Source organism: Zonotrichia albicollis, chromosome 1 (assembly GCF_047830755.1).
Source record: "Zonotrichia albicollis isolate bZonAlb1 chromosome 1, bZonAlb1.hap1, whole genome shotgun sequence".
NCBI classification, from domain to species: Eukaryota; Metazoa; Chordata; class Aves; order Passeriformes; family Passerellidae; genus Zonotrichia; species Zonotrichia albicollis.
In genome coordinates, this window is record NC_133819.1 from 54,065,450 (window position 1) to 54,078,568 (window position 13,119).

At 36.5% G+C, this 13,119-nt stretch overlaps 1 protein-coding gene across 9 annotated transcripts in view; it reads right to left on the reverse strand.

The window, feature by feature from the left end:
• SUGCT (succinyl-CoA:glutarate-CoA transferase) overlaps window positions 1-13,119 on the reverse strand; it is a 309,001-nt gene that overhangs the window by 248,720 nt on the left and 47,162 nt on the right. For all 9 annotated transcript variants that reach the window (XR_012580477.1, XR_003380359.2, XM_026793422.2 and 6 more), the window contains exon 8: window positions 12,421-12,564. Coding sequence is in view for 7 of the 9 variants with exons in the window: in XM_026793422.2 (XP_026649223.2) it covers window positions 12,421-12,564 (144 nt within the window). In the remaining 2 variants the exon portion in view is untranslated. The remainder of the gene's footprint in view (window positions 1-12,420; window positions 12,565-13,119) is intronic.

The window sequence follows — 13,119 nt, forward strand, 5'->3', positions numbered from 1 at the left end:
TCCAGGGGAAGCCTATGGAACAAGAAAGACTCCTCTCCTCTTCATGAACTGAAGTTTGAGTATACTAAAGTGTGGTGCCAGGCTGGGCAGTTGGTGATTTGGGAGAATGTATCGGATTGGGAAAGTCAGGTAGTGGGGAGGAGGAAAGTGGTTTTTTGTAAGGTTTTCAATTTTTTTTTCTTTTCCTTATAGTTTTTCCCTATTTTCCTGTAGTTTAGGTAATAAAGTGTTCTTTATGTTTAAGCTGGAGCCTGTTTTGCTTATTCCTGGTCACATCTCACAGCAGACACCAGGGTGAGGGAATTTTCATGGGGGCACTGGCTCTGTGCCAGGCTCAAACCATGACAAGATGTTATATCCTTTAGAAAAAAATGTTTGTGAGAATGTAAGTCTATTTCTCCAAACTCCCCAGTAATTCAAGACTCAGGACATCACTGATAGAGACACTTCTTGCAGTAGAAACATCTATAATACAATCAATCTCTAAAACTGGAGTTTCAGTACATCTGTATGACATAGTCAGCTAAGTATTTTTAAAATCTATACTTAAAACTGCTTTCCTGAAACCTTATAGACCCACTTCTCTTCTCCTTTAATTAAGAAATAATCCTCAAAAGTAACCTTTGAACTTACAACATTAAAGCAGATGTAATGCAATGATACAGACATCTCTGTATTCATTTGCTTGTAGAGACAGATCTATGCACTGTAAATATGCATTATCAAATATCTACAGATAAGTGTTTCTTTATTTCACATCAGTAAAGGGAACACATATTTCAACATTCTTTTATAATGTTACTTTTGATGGCCAAATCCCATATTTTTGTAACAGACTTACTTAAATCAGAACAAAAAGAGAGCTGCATTAAGGTCTGAAAAGTTATGCTCAGATTATGATGAAATCAGACAGATGGGAAACAAGATATTAAAAGCCACAAGGTCAGCAGACAAAGAAAAGAGACAGAATTTCAAAAGATTTTTTTTCAAGATAGCACATCAAACATAATTTATTACAATGAGTTCACTGAGTCAATCAATCATTTCCATGCAATTTCAACAAGCATAAATGAATAACAAAAGAAGACAGGTAACTGGAAAGAGAAAATAACATTTTAATTATATTCTTTACTTTCTTCTCCCTCCAATTTTGTGTCTGCTGTCTTGCCACAAACTTTAACAATGCTTTGACTCTAAGCCAAGTTAATTTATTGCTGTCTCATTCTTTGTTTGCAAGCAAGCATGTAGACTTATTGCACTGGCATAGGTAACTTATTTTTGCTATGCTACAGAACTAGTAACACAATTATTAATTTACAGCTTTGTAGGAAAAAAATCATTCTAGAAAATTTCATGGCCTTCTGTTGCACAGAGGCCAATAATCTTCCATATATACCTTTTCCATACTCCTGGTGACATATTAAAAAAATCTTTACATGTGAAAACTGTGAACATAAGACCACAATCTACATTTGGTGCACACTATAAAAGGTCTCTTAAAATCACTGATCCTATGCTAATATTTACCTAATGACTGATTTTACTGATTAATGTTTTCCCTGAGAAGTATTTTGACACTAGTAACATTTAAGTTTGACTAATTTTGCTTTTGCAGTTATTGGCTATTGCCCTTATGGAAGCTCTTTCCACGTATGTGTGCATCAAGTGACTCTCAGCTTCTGCTCGAGTCATTTTTGCATTATCCAAAAAGCCCAAAACCCCACATCAAAACCCAAAACCTCTATCTCTACCAGGCAACCCCCACTCTTCCAGCTAATTATGCAATTCCTAAGCATCGACCCAACTGTTTCAGGACGTGGCACGACACCACAATGTGTTCTATCAGCTTTTACACAGGAATTGTGTTTCAAACTCCTGCAAGAATTAACTGGGCAGCAGAAACCAAAGCCTTCTGCAGAGGCAAGAGAGCTGCCACAACTCAAGGCAGCCCATCATGCAGGGGTCCAGCAGGAAACCATAGCATTCCCAGGTACTACCAACAAGCATCACCTTACATTCAGGCTTGTAAGGGCCGCCCATCTAGCCTGAAGCTGAGAGATCTGCAGAAGCTAAAAATCAGTTCAAGAGTGGCATACACCTCTAGGCAGGGCAGACATTCCCACCTGCAAGTACGCAACAAAGCCACTGCCCACAAAGGAGCAAGATTCCACTGCTTCATCCATCGTGTCCCTGCACCAAAGCAGCAGGTCTGGCCTGCAAAAGTTAACTAAAAAAAGTAAAACTACCATCACACAGGCCAAGGCTTAACACTATTAAAGACAATTTTTGAAAAATGTCTGTGGTCATGTTATGAACACTGTGGTCCAGTAAAAAGTGTTTTCTACTCAGTGACACCAATATCTCTTAATGAAAAACTCCAGGAAATTATCATGAATTCACCATTCACACAAGAAAACTCCTGGCACTGAAGTATCCATAAATGGCATAATCCTGGCCACAACTATAATCTTTTTAAAATAAAATCAGATCTTTAATGACAAATAACTAGAATTTTAATACAGGTCTCCTACAGTGTCCTGTTCTTGTACCTTCCAACCAGACACTTAGGCAGGTATACAAATCCATGCCAGCAATCACATGCAGCATGGGGAATTTGCTGATTTAAGTTAGCCACCTGACCAATAGCACACAGCAAATCACAGTCACACAAAAGATGTGCTAGAAGGTGTTAATTGAACCAGAAACAATAAAAACCCCCAAACCATGCAATAACAAAATAAGAGATAATGTATTTGAATATGTTATCTAGAATACGAATTCTCAGAGGTTAAGTTAGATAAAAAGAACAAACAGACGTTAAGGTACACAGTTGTATAAATACTTTTTTTGCCTGAAAATGATGTCTGATAACATCTTTTGCTTTATCAAAAAAAAGTTTAGACTACATAGATAGAGAAACTGAGACATCTTCTTCTTTGCATTGCAGAGAACTGCTACGTTCAGAGAAACGAAACAACAAAAAAAGAACTGATTTACAAATTACTTTTAATGAGCTATTTAGAGCTCATAAAAGACCAGAATGGATGCTTCCCATAGCATGGAGATCAGCTCCTGATTAAGATTCAATTTGCATTAACAATAGCAAAGATTGATGCAACTAATAGATGTAGTACTTGTAATTACAAAGTAAGTTTCAAGAGTATGTACATATTAAATGGACTCCTATCTCTCCAATTAAACAGGCAATCAAGCAAACAAACCAAAAAATTAAACTTCTACACACTCAGATGAATTTTAGGTGGAGGATCAAAAAATCCTGACCATAGAAGATATTAGACAGCACTAGTATTAAAGAGAAAAAGGAAACCAAAAATATTTCTTTAAATGAGCTCTATTTGAAGAAAAACACATTCTAAAAGGAATAATAAATGTCATTTTCTAGATTATTATAAAATACTAGTCTTCTTTTTCCTGAAACCATAAAGAAAGATACTACTTCAGTTACATAATTACAAAGGAACATAATTAAGGAACCTGTTACATTAAAAAAACAAAAGATTAAGGAGAGCATTAAGGCTAAAAATACCAAGAACTCCAAAGTTAATCTGTAACTCGGTGCAAAATCCAAAAACTGAAGGCACTGGGTTTCTCATAAAGGAAAAAAAGGGAAAAACCAAGAAAGCCTATCAGTGGATTTTCCCATAACATGATCCTGGAAACAGATGAATCATTTTTAAAGTTACTTTGAAAACAAATCCCTTTTCTTTTCCATGACATAAAAACATCAGCCAAAACAGTTAAAACTTTGGCAGTGTTCTAACAAATGAAATCAGATGTTGATAACAGACATATCAGGCAATTTTAGCCATAAATTTCTACAATTATTTTCTTAAGACTTTATTCTCTCTGAAGAAAGACTATACATGCATTGAAATATTAAATGCATTGTGTTCTGTATTTCACACAGTCCAGTAAAAATTGAACTGACAAAAAAGTTTATTCTGCTACATTGTATACAGGTTTCTCTAACCCTGTAACACAATTTGTGTCTTGATTTTCTAAAGTTAAATGATGGTGAGGATGGGGTTGAGTATTCATGGGTAAGAATCAAGAAGGCTAACAGGGCAGATATCCTGGTGGCAGTCTTATGGACGACTCAACCAGGATAAAGGGAAGATGGAATACTCTATGAGCAGCTGGCAGAAGTCTCACAATTGCTATCCCTTGCTCTCATGAAGGACTTCAGCACACTAGATGTCTTGAAAATACAACACAACAAATAGGCAATAGTCCAGGAGTCTAGAGTGTGTGGAGGATGACTTCCTGATGCACTTGATGAGAGCCAGCTAGGGAAAGAGCCCTCGGACCTGTTGTTTGTGAACACAGAGGAAATTCTGGGTGAGAGTGGAAGGCTGTCTTGAGCATAGCAACCATGAAATGATAGAATTTTTAATTGTTGCAGAACAAAGGAGAGGACAGTTACCTTGGAACTCCAGAGGGAAGACTTTGGCCTGTTTAGGAGATTGGTTGAGAGAGTCCCTTGGGAAGATGTCCTGTCAGACAAAGGAATCTAGGAAGGCTGCATATTCTACAGGAAGGAACACCTAAAGGTTCAGGCATAGGATCGTCACGTTGCATGTGCCCGACAGGGGATCAGGCCCAGCCAGTAGAGGTATATGAAAGGCAGGTCCTACTTGACCAACCTGATCCTCTATGGCCAGGTAACTCACTAAATGGATGAGCTGTGACTGTTTATCTGGACTTTAGTAAAGCCTTTGACATTTTCTGACAGTCTTCTTCTGCTCATGGTTTGGATGGGTGCACTCTTCACTGGATAAAAAACTTGCTGGATGGCTGGGCCTAGAGAGTGGTGGTGAGTGGTGCCACATCCAGCTGGTCACTAGCTCTGCAGGGCTCAGTATTTGGTCCAGTTCTGTCTGACATCTTTAACAACACACTGGGCAAGGGGACCCAATGCACCCTCAGTCAGTTCGCAGACAACGCCAAGCTGGGCAGCAGCGTTGATCTGCTGGAGGGTAGGAAGGCTCTGCAGAGGGACCTGGACAGGTTGGATCAATGGGCCAAAGTCACTGGTATGAGGTTCCACAAGAAGTACTGGATCCTGAGCCAGTGTGTGTGCCCAGGTGGCCAAGAAGGACAATGGCATCCTGGTCTGTATCAGGAACAGTGTGGCTAACAGGACCAAGGCAGTGCTTTATAATCAGATCTGGTGCAGCCTCAAATCCTGTATTCAGTTTTGAGCCCCTCATTACCAAAAAGATATTAAGGTGCTGAAGCATGTCCAGAGAAGGGCAGTGAGGCTGGTGAAGGATGTGGAGCACAAGTCTTGTAAGAAGCACTGTGGGAGCTTGAATTGCTCAGACTGGAGAAAAGGAGGCTCAGACATGACTCTTATTGCTCTCCACAGCTTCTTGAAAGGAGGCTGTAGTGAAGTGAGGCAGCCAGTCTCTTCTCCCAGGCAACAAGTGACAGGACAAGAGGAAAAGGCCTCTAAACCCAGGAGGTTTAGATTAGATAATAAGAAAAAGATTTTCACAGAAGAAGTTGTCAGTCATTGGAACAAGCTGCCCAGGGAAGTGGTGGACTTGCTACATCGGGGGGTATTTAAAAGATGTGGCACTTAGGGACATGCTTTAGTACTGGACTTGGCAGTGCTGAATTACTTGATGATCTTAAAAGTTCTTTCCCAATCTAAATGATTCTTTTCTAATTTAAAAATAATAGCTGTATTTGACGACTGAGAATGGAAACAAGAAAGCATAAAAATATGATAAAGACAAACAGATTTTGCTCAAAGAAAATTTAATTACCTGTGAAGACAGGTATCAGAATAACTACAGCAATTTTTGTTCTTGTTTGCAGTTCTGTAATATCCAGAGGCTCCAAACTGGATTTTATACGTGCTTTATGAAGGATACTATTTTTTTATTTAATCAGTAATAGGGATTCTTATCCATGGAAAGCTGTCAACATCCAAAACAGGCTGTATTAAGGCACTTTTCACTTTTGATCTTATGATAGGAACAGTGCCATTTACAATGAAAATATGCATATGTCTAACCATTTACATCACTCATCTTTTTGTTCTCCACATTTATCAGCATTAACACTTGCATGAAAAAAAGAAACTTAGGTGTGTTTGTCTATTGACATGGTCATTTTCATCTCATCTGTAGTAAACAACTTTAAAAGATAAAATACAATAGTAATTTCAATAGCTTGCACTGCAGCAGTGCAAACAGGTAGATTTTTAGACTTCATTTGATACATAGGGAGGGTCTGGCATTGGAATAGGTTGCCCAGGGCAAAGTCACCATCCCTGGAGACATCTAAGAGGTGGCTGATCTGAATCATGTGATTTAGTGGTTTAGGGGTTGTAGTGGTAGTTCTGGGTTGACAACTGGACTTCATGGTCTTAAAGGTCTCTTTCAAGCTTGATGATTCTATGACTTCTATGCAATTTAATGGATACCTGTTTTAGAAGTCCTAAACTAGAGTCTGAAGACATTTTTTATAGCTTTCACTATAACATAGTAAGCAATAAGTTGTGATTTTTGGCCTAACCACATGTCACTTCTCTAAAGAGTTTGCAATCTAACTGATTAGCCAAAACCAATCCTGAACAGAGAAACAACACTGTGCTGAATACAAACAGAAATTCTGGCAGCAGGAAGACCAAAGGAAGTCATTATTTCAAATGTGTTTCAGCACCATCCTTTACCTTTTTTTAAAAGATAAATTATAATCTACAGAGAAATTTTAATAAGAGTTTTCTGAAGAAATCAAACTAAGCAGTGTTGAAACCTTAGCTAGAGTTCTATCACCATACCCAAAAATGCCACACTTGTTAAGGTTTATTAGATTTCCAGAGGCTCAGCAGCACATAAAAATCAGCTGTCTTGTTAACTTAAAATTTTCCATGACATAAAACTAAAACCTCTTCCATCAATTTACAACCCTATTACTTGTTATTTACACTAAAAAATGGAGTACAATGTGTTGAAAGGCTCTATCCTAGTTTGATGAACTTATAGAATTATTTCTGAAACTTCTATGAGTTTAGAGGGGTGAGGTGAGATTTTGGGGTACACTAAATGTGTTTATTCTGGTACTAGGTGCTTAAATCATTCCCCTTTCTTTTCATTTACCCAGGTTATCCGTCTCTTAATACTCAGCATAATTCTGAAATCTGATCTGCTGGTAATAAACATCTTGATTCCATTTCCAAGATTACACCCTTATTTAAAGGTCATCTAAATTAAAAACTCATTTAAAGAAATGTCTTCCTTTGTCTTCAAACCTTCAAACTCTCTCCTCTACCCACTCCAGTGTCCTTTTCTTTTAGTAAAAAAGGGGCATATTTTTTCTATCTCCTTCCTAGTCTTTCTCTAATTAATGACAGAGACAGATCAACATAGGAAAATGAAGCTGAAACTCATTCAGGCTTGGTTTCTTTAGCACAAGAGCAATGGTAGCAAAGACAAAAAGACAGAGAATTTACAGTGAGGTAGCATTTAAAGAAGAAATTCCTTAGCAATTTGAATATGTATTCTGTTTACAGAGTAAAGAAAGCCTCTAAATAAAACCAAGATCCAGTTGGAGAATGTTCTACCAATGACTGTATAACTAATCATTAGAAATCATAACACAAATTCCACAGAGACCAATATTAAATTGAGTTACTGTCATGTGTGTATGGTCTTCTGGTCTATTCAATCAAATTCTGGCTGCTTAAAACCCAGAGGGATAAATTCTGTTCTTAGTTATACAGCTGTCCTCAATGGAAATTGTCAAGAATACAAGCCAAGAAGTGTTTAAAGTGCAGTATATGTTTAAAGAAATGTTCACTTTAATTCAGATTTTGTTATTTTTCCATATGACAGTTATACAGTGAAAAAAATGGCATCTCCATACAGCATATGCTCAATTTTTTATTATGATGGAGATTAAGAATACTATGTTTTGCAAAGATGATGCTTTACAAGCTTGTAAAAAACTGAGTTATTCAAACCATACCCAAAACCAGGACAACTATGTAAGTCCTCATAGCTGGCCTCCAAAATCACCAGAAGCAATAACCTCTAAAAAAGATGATTTTTCTTTTGGTATTTTGGTATTCATTCAACTCATGACTCTCAGCTAGCAGAGAAGCAACAAGATAGAGTCAAGACACCTGAGCAGTACTGAAGTTCCAAGACTGATACTTCCACACGACTTACTTCTCAGCCTTCTATGTCCCACAGGCAGTATGGAACTGTTACCAGTTTCACCTGCACTCAATAATTGCTAAAAGACATGCCATGAAAGCCCTGAATAGATAGCACTGAAAGCACCTTAAATAGATAAGCCTTAAACAGAATCATCATGGGAAAATGTGAGGCAAAAATAAAAACTAATAGCTTCTAACTCTCATCATTCCCTCAGTAAACTAACTGCTTAATTAAGAACAAAAATGAAATAAAGAAAATCATTTATACCAATTTTCTAGCTTTTTCTAAGTCACCTCAACATTTTAAGAAGACATTTGCTATGGCAAGTATAAACTAAAACATAGTAATTAGAAGCAGAGAAGTGTCTGATGAACAATCATTTTATACAAACAATGTTAACCATATTTTTCTCTGAGTGGAATCTGGGAAAAAATACATTCAAAATTGCAGAAATGTTATATGCAATATATTTCTTGCAGATTTTTAATCCAAATGAAACCAACTTATTACAGTATTTGTTGGAGCCTGGTCATAATTAAATACAGGAAGGATATTAAAACGTCCAAGAGATTTTTTTTAAGCCACAACAGAAGAAAAGGCACAATTGCATAATTGGAACCAAATCCAAACCCCACTTCCTTCTTATTTACCAGTATCATCTAAAGGACACTATTTAGATGCTGAAAGATCTGGAGCTTACAACTGTGAATCATCTAAAAGTCAAAAATTTCAAAGGAATTGTATGACACAGGTTAAAAGTTTATAGATGAGAGATATGTGCTCACTGCAAAACCACATCCTAAGAGTTACCATATCTCTCATTCAAAGCAAAATGCTAGAATCCTATTTTGTTATGGGGAAAGAAATCTTCTTTGGTAGCAGTAAGTGTTTAAAATACAGAATTTGAAAAAAAATATATGTATTTGAAGATATTCTAAAAATCATATTTTTTCAGAGTACAGAGTCTCACTTATAATTTGGTTCTACGCAGATAATATGAAACTAACTTGCCAGTCAGTCAGTTCTTTAAAAAGTTTCAGATCAGCTTTGTTGACAGCTGAATTCAGTTCAATGCTCTTTGTTATTTGCATGTCTGTGCAGGAAATTAGCATCAAAAGCATTTTCCAGCCCTCCCCTCCACAGAAAAGAATATAAATTCTCTTGTTTTTCTGCAAGGCATGCAGAAAAGTAATAGCATAGACACAGATTTAGATTTAGGACATTTAGATGCTAAGTTTTCTGTACAGAACAAACCAAACCGTTTTCAAGATTTTCTAATTACCTGAGTGACTTAACCCCTGGGGTTTTTATTCCTTTGTGACATCGTCAAAGTCATCAACACTGAACAATGAATATGTATTGGCCAGGTTCACAAATTTCAGTTCAGATGAAGGGATGAATAAAAGATCCAACCACACTGCTACATTAGCAAAGTGCACGAAATGATGGCAAAAAAAGAAGTTTCATACAAGATCCTGCTGTCAAAACACTGCAAATAGGATGGTTCAGTACACATAGTAGATTCCTTTTTTTCTCATTAAAAATTACCACACTTCAGTGAAACTCTTGCTGAAGAAGCTATCAAGATGTCTCTGTTTGACCTCCAGATCCTACCATTAATCAATACCAACAAGGATCTAGTAAACTGAAAGTCTAAAACTTTAGGTTCCTTATTTTTTTGGCAGCATCCACAAGAAACTTCAAAAAGTCCTTCTTTTTAAACATTCATCACATGAGGAAAAGCTAGCTTTAGATACCTAGTTGGGAGGTAAAACCAAAACCTTTTTGGAAACATGTATCTTAAAGACCCTGATTGCATGACAGTAATTGTCTAACTTCATTTAAAAAAACTCATTACCATCAGAAGTATTGCAAGAGTATTTTATTTATTTACATTAATTTTCAGATTTGTACTACTCTTTCTTAGTAGAGACACTCCCCCTAAAGACTTACAAAGACTTACAGCAGTCTTACAAAAAGAAAGAAAACAAACCAAGAAACTAGATGCTCTGAGAGATACTCAGCAGCCAGCTATATTTTTTTTCATTCATTGTAACACATCTTTTTAATGGGATTAATCACATCTTGGGTTTTTTTTTTTTTTTTCCTTTAGAACCTCATCCATAAATACTTCTTCCAATTTAATAGATGTTCTCATTACAGTCTTGGGCCAACACCCTAAAATGAATTTGGACTGAAGCAACAGGGTCATCTAAAACAATAGAGATGTTTTCTGAATAACATCTTTTATCCATATTCTGTGCCAATATACCAAATTATTTGAATTTCATTTACCCAACACTGAAGTAAATAAAAACATTTCTTTTTCAATGAGAGTGTGCATTTATGGAATTACTTCTCAATAACTTTTAAATAACTATAATTTGATAATGAGCAGGGAAGGGGTTACTGTTTAAAAAAACCTAAAAAAAACAAATAAGCTCTTCCTTGACTATTTAGCACTTCTTCAAATAATCATGTAGAAGACAAACACCATGTGACGTGCTTGACATGCTCTGTTCACCAACATCTATCCAGGTCATCAATCTCCATCTTGTGCATGCTAAAGGAGTGGCCTAAAGGACAATGATGTAGAAGTTCAGGTGGAAATTCTGCAATATAAGAACACTTCTGTGCATGGACAAATCTACAGTAATCAAGAAAAAATATTCAAAAGACAAATAAGGTAACAAGATACGCAAGTTGAGGTTAGAAACACCTAACTTCAACTCTTCTTGCTTTCAGCATTTGATAAAATATTGAAAAATAATCAAGAAGACTTCATTACAAAAAAAAGGCAAAAACCAGTGGAACAAGGAATTACATGCACACACCTCTCCCACAATTACTCTGGAAATCAATAAAAATTATCAAAAGTATTTTTATAAAATTAGAAATTAAAAAGATCAAAGAGCAGCTGCCATAATATATAACACTACAATACCTTAAACATAAAATCCCCCTAAATCCATATATTTACAAACTATTTAATAAGAATTTAATACACATTTAAAATATTTTTCTGAACTGTTTTTTCCCTAAACATTTTTCAATACAGATACAACATTTGCAAATATATGTAAATATAATTAAGTTCACTTCTTGCAAACATTTGTTCCAGAATAAACGAGAAGTTCTTTATTGATTTAAGCAAGGATTTCCCCTCCTTTCTGATTTCAACAGTTATTCAGACAAAAGCAGAAGGCACTAAAACTAGAGCAAACTCAGTCATTACTCTCAGTCATTGTTACCCTACAATGATATAGGTGTTCAACCTCTTGCTCACACCTGGGCCAACTTTTAGCACAATGGGCACTGTCATTTCTCAACAATACTGACAGCTATAACATGAAGAAAAATACAATTAAAAAAGGATGAAAACAATGGAGCACTGTAGTTGCTTTAATAAGGACTGCATACAATTTTGAAATACATTTTATAACAAAAACAAAAATTCCTCTGTACTATGTGCCCAGTTGGTAACAGCAAGTACCTACATCAGCAAGACAACATATTATCTGATCATATGCAGCTCATATCAATGCCACTTGCTTTTTGAAATGATAAATCATTGCACCATTGATGTTTAAATATTCAAAGAAGAAAGTTCAAGTCCTCATTTCAGGTAGTACATGCTATATCTTTCATGAACAGAACAACTTTGCCTTTAATGCCTAGGAAAAATGCTGCATCTTTAACCTTACTTTGTTCTTTTAACTCCCAGAGCCAAAATGCAGACCTCCTGGATTACATTATTTTGAAACCTGGGTGATATTTTAACATTCTAGATGATTTTGCATAAGTTATTCAGTCACTCTAGAAGTAACGTGACCTAGTGCCAAAGCCTTCCTTTCAACATTGGTTTCACCACTTAGGCTTGTCTGTCTCCAATTACTCACTACAACTGTTACATTCTCAGTGATATTATAAACCTTGATTGACCTGTGCTTTCACAGAACATGGCAGTCCTTCACAAAAAGTGAAAACCAAACTTGGTGCAGTAGTAACAATAACCATGTCATATAAAATGGTCACTACCAGAGTGGCAAGTTAAGAGAATGATCACTAATGTCATTATTAAATGACTATAATAATAAATAATAATATTATTATATATTATAATAATATTAAATGACTATAATAATAAATGCACTTTAATTTATATGCAAATGGTATTCTTAGGTTCAAACACCTATACAACAAAAAGCAATTTTTTTACAACTCCTACCTGAGTTGACAGGAGATTGCAGTCAATGTGTAGTCCTTTTCCTGTCTTATACCTCTGAAGTAAACCAGCCATAATTGCTCCATATGTATACAACCCAGTAGCAAGGTCTGTCATTGCCACTCCTGATCTAACTGGCTCACCATCCTAAAGAAAAAGAAAATACCCCAAAATGAAACAAGGCAAACAAAGGAAACAACAAACAAAGAAAAAATTAAAAGCAGGGAAACAATCAGAGACAATACAATTGTGCAGGGCTGGGATCTTATTGGCATGACAGGGACACGGTGGGATGACTCCTGTGACTGGAGTGTTGGAATGGAGGGATATCGGCTCTTTAGGAAAGACAGGGAAAGGAGACAAGGAGGCAGTGTTTCCATCTATGTCAATGAGCAGCTGGAGTTTCACTGGGGGTGGATGAAGAGCTGCCTGAGAGCACAGGGAGGGCAATTGCAGCTAACATTATAATCCTGCTGTGCACACCTTTCCATGGAGACGGAGTGGATGGGGCCCTCGACAGACAGATCGCAGTGGCCTCACATTCACAAGCCCTGGTCCTCATGGGGGGCTTCAGCCACCCAAATCTCTGCTGGAGAGACAACAACACAGAACCATGTGCTGTAGGAAAAGACCAGGTTCAAGACCATCTAGGGAACCTGAAAGTGCATAAGCCCATTGGACTTGATGACATACATCTACAGG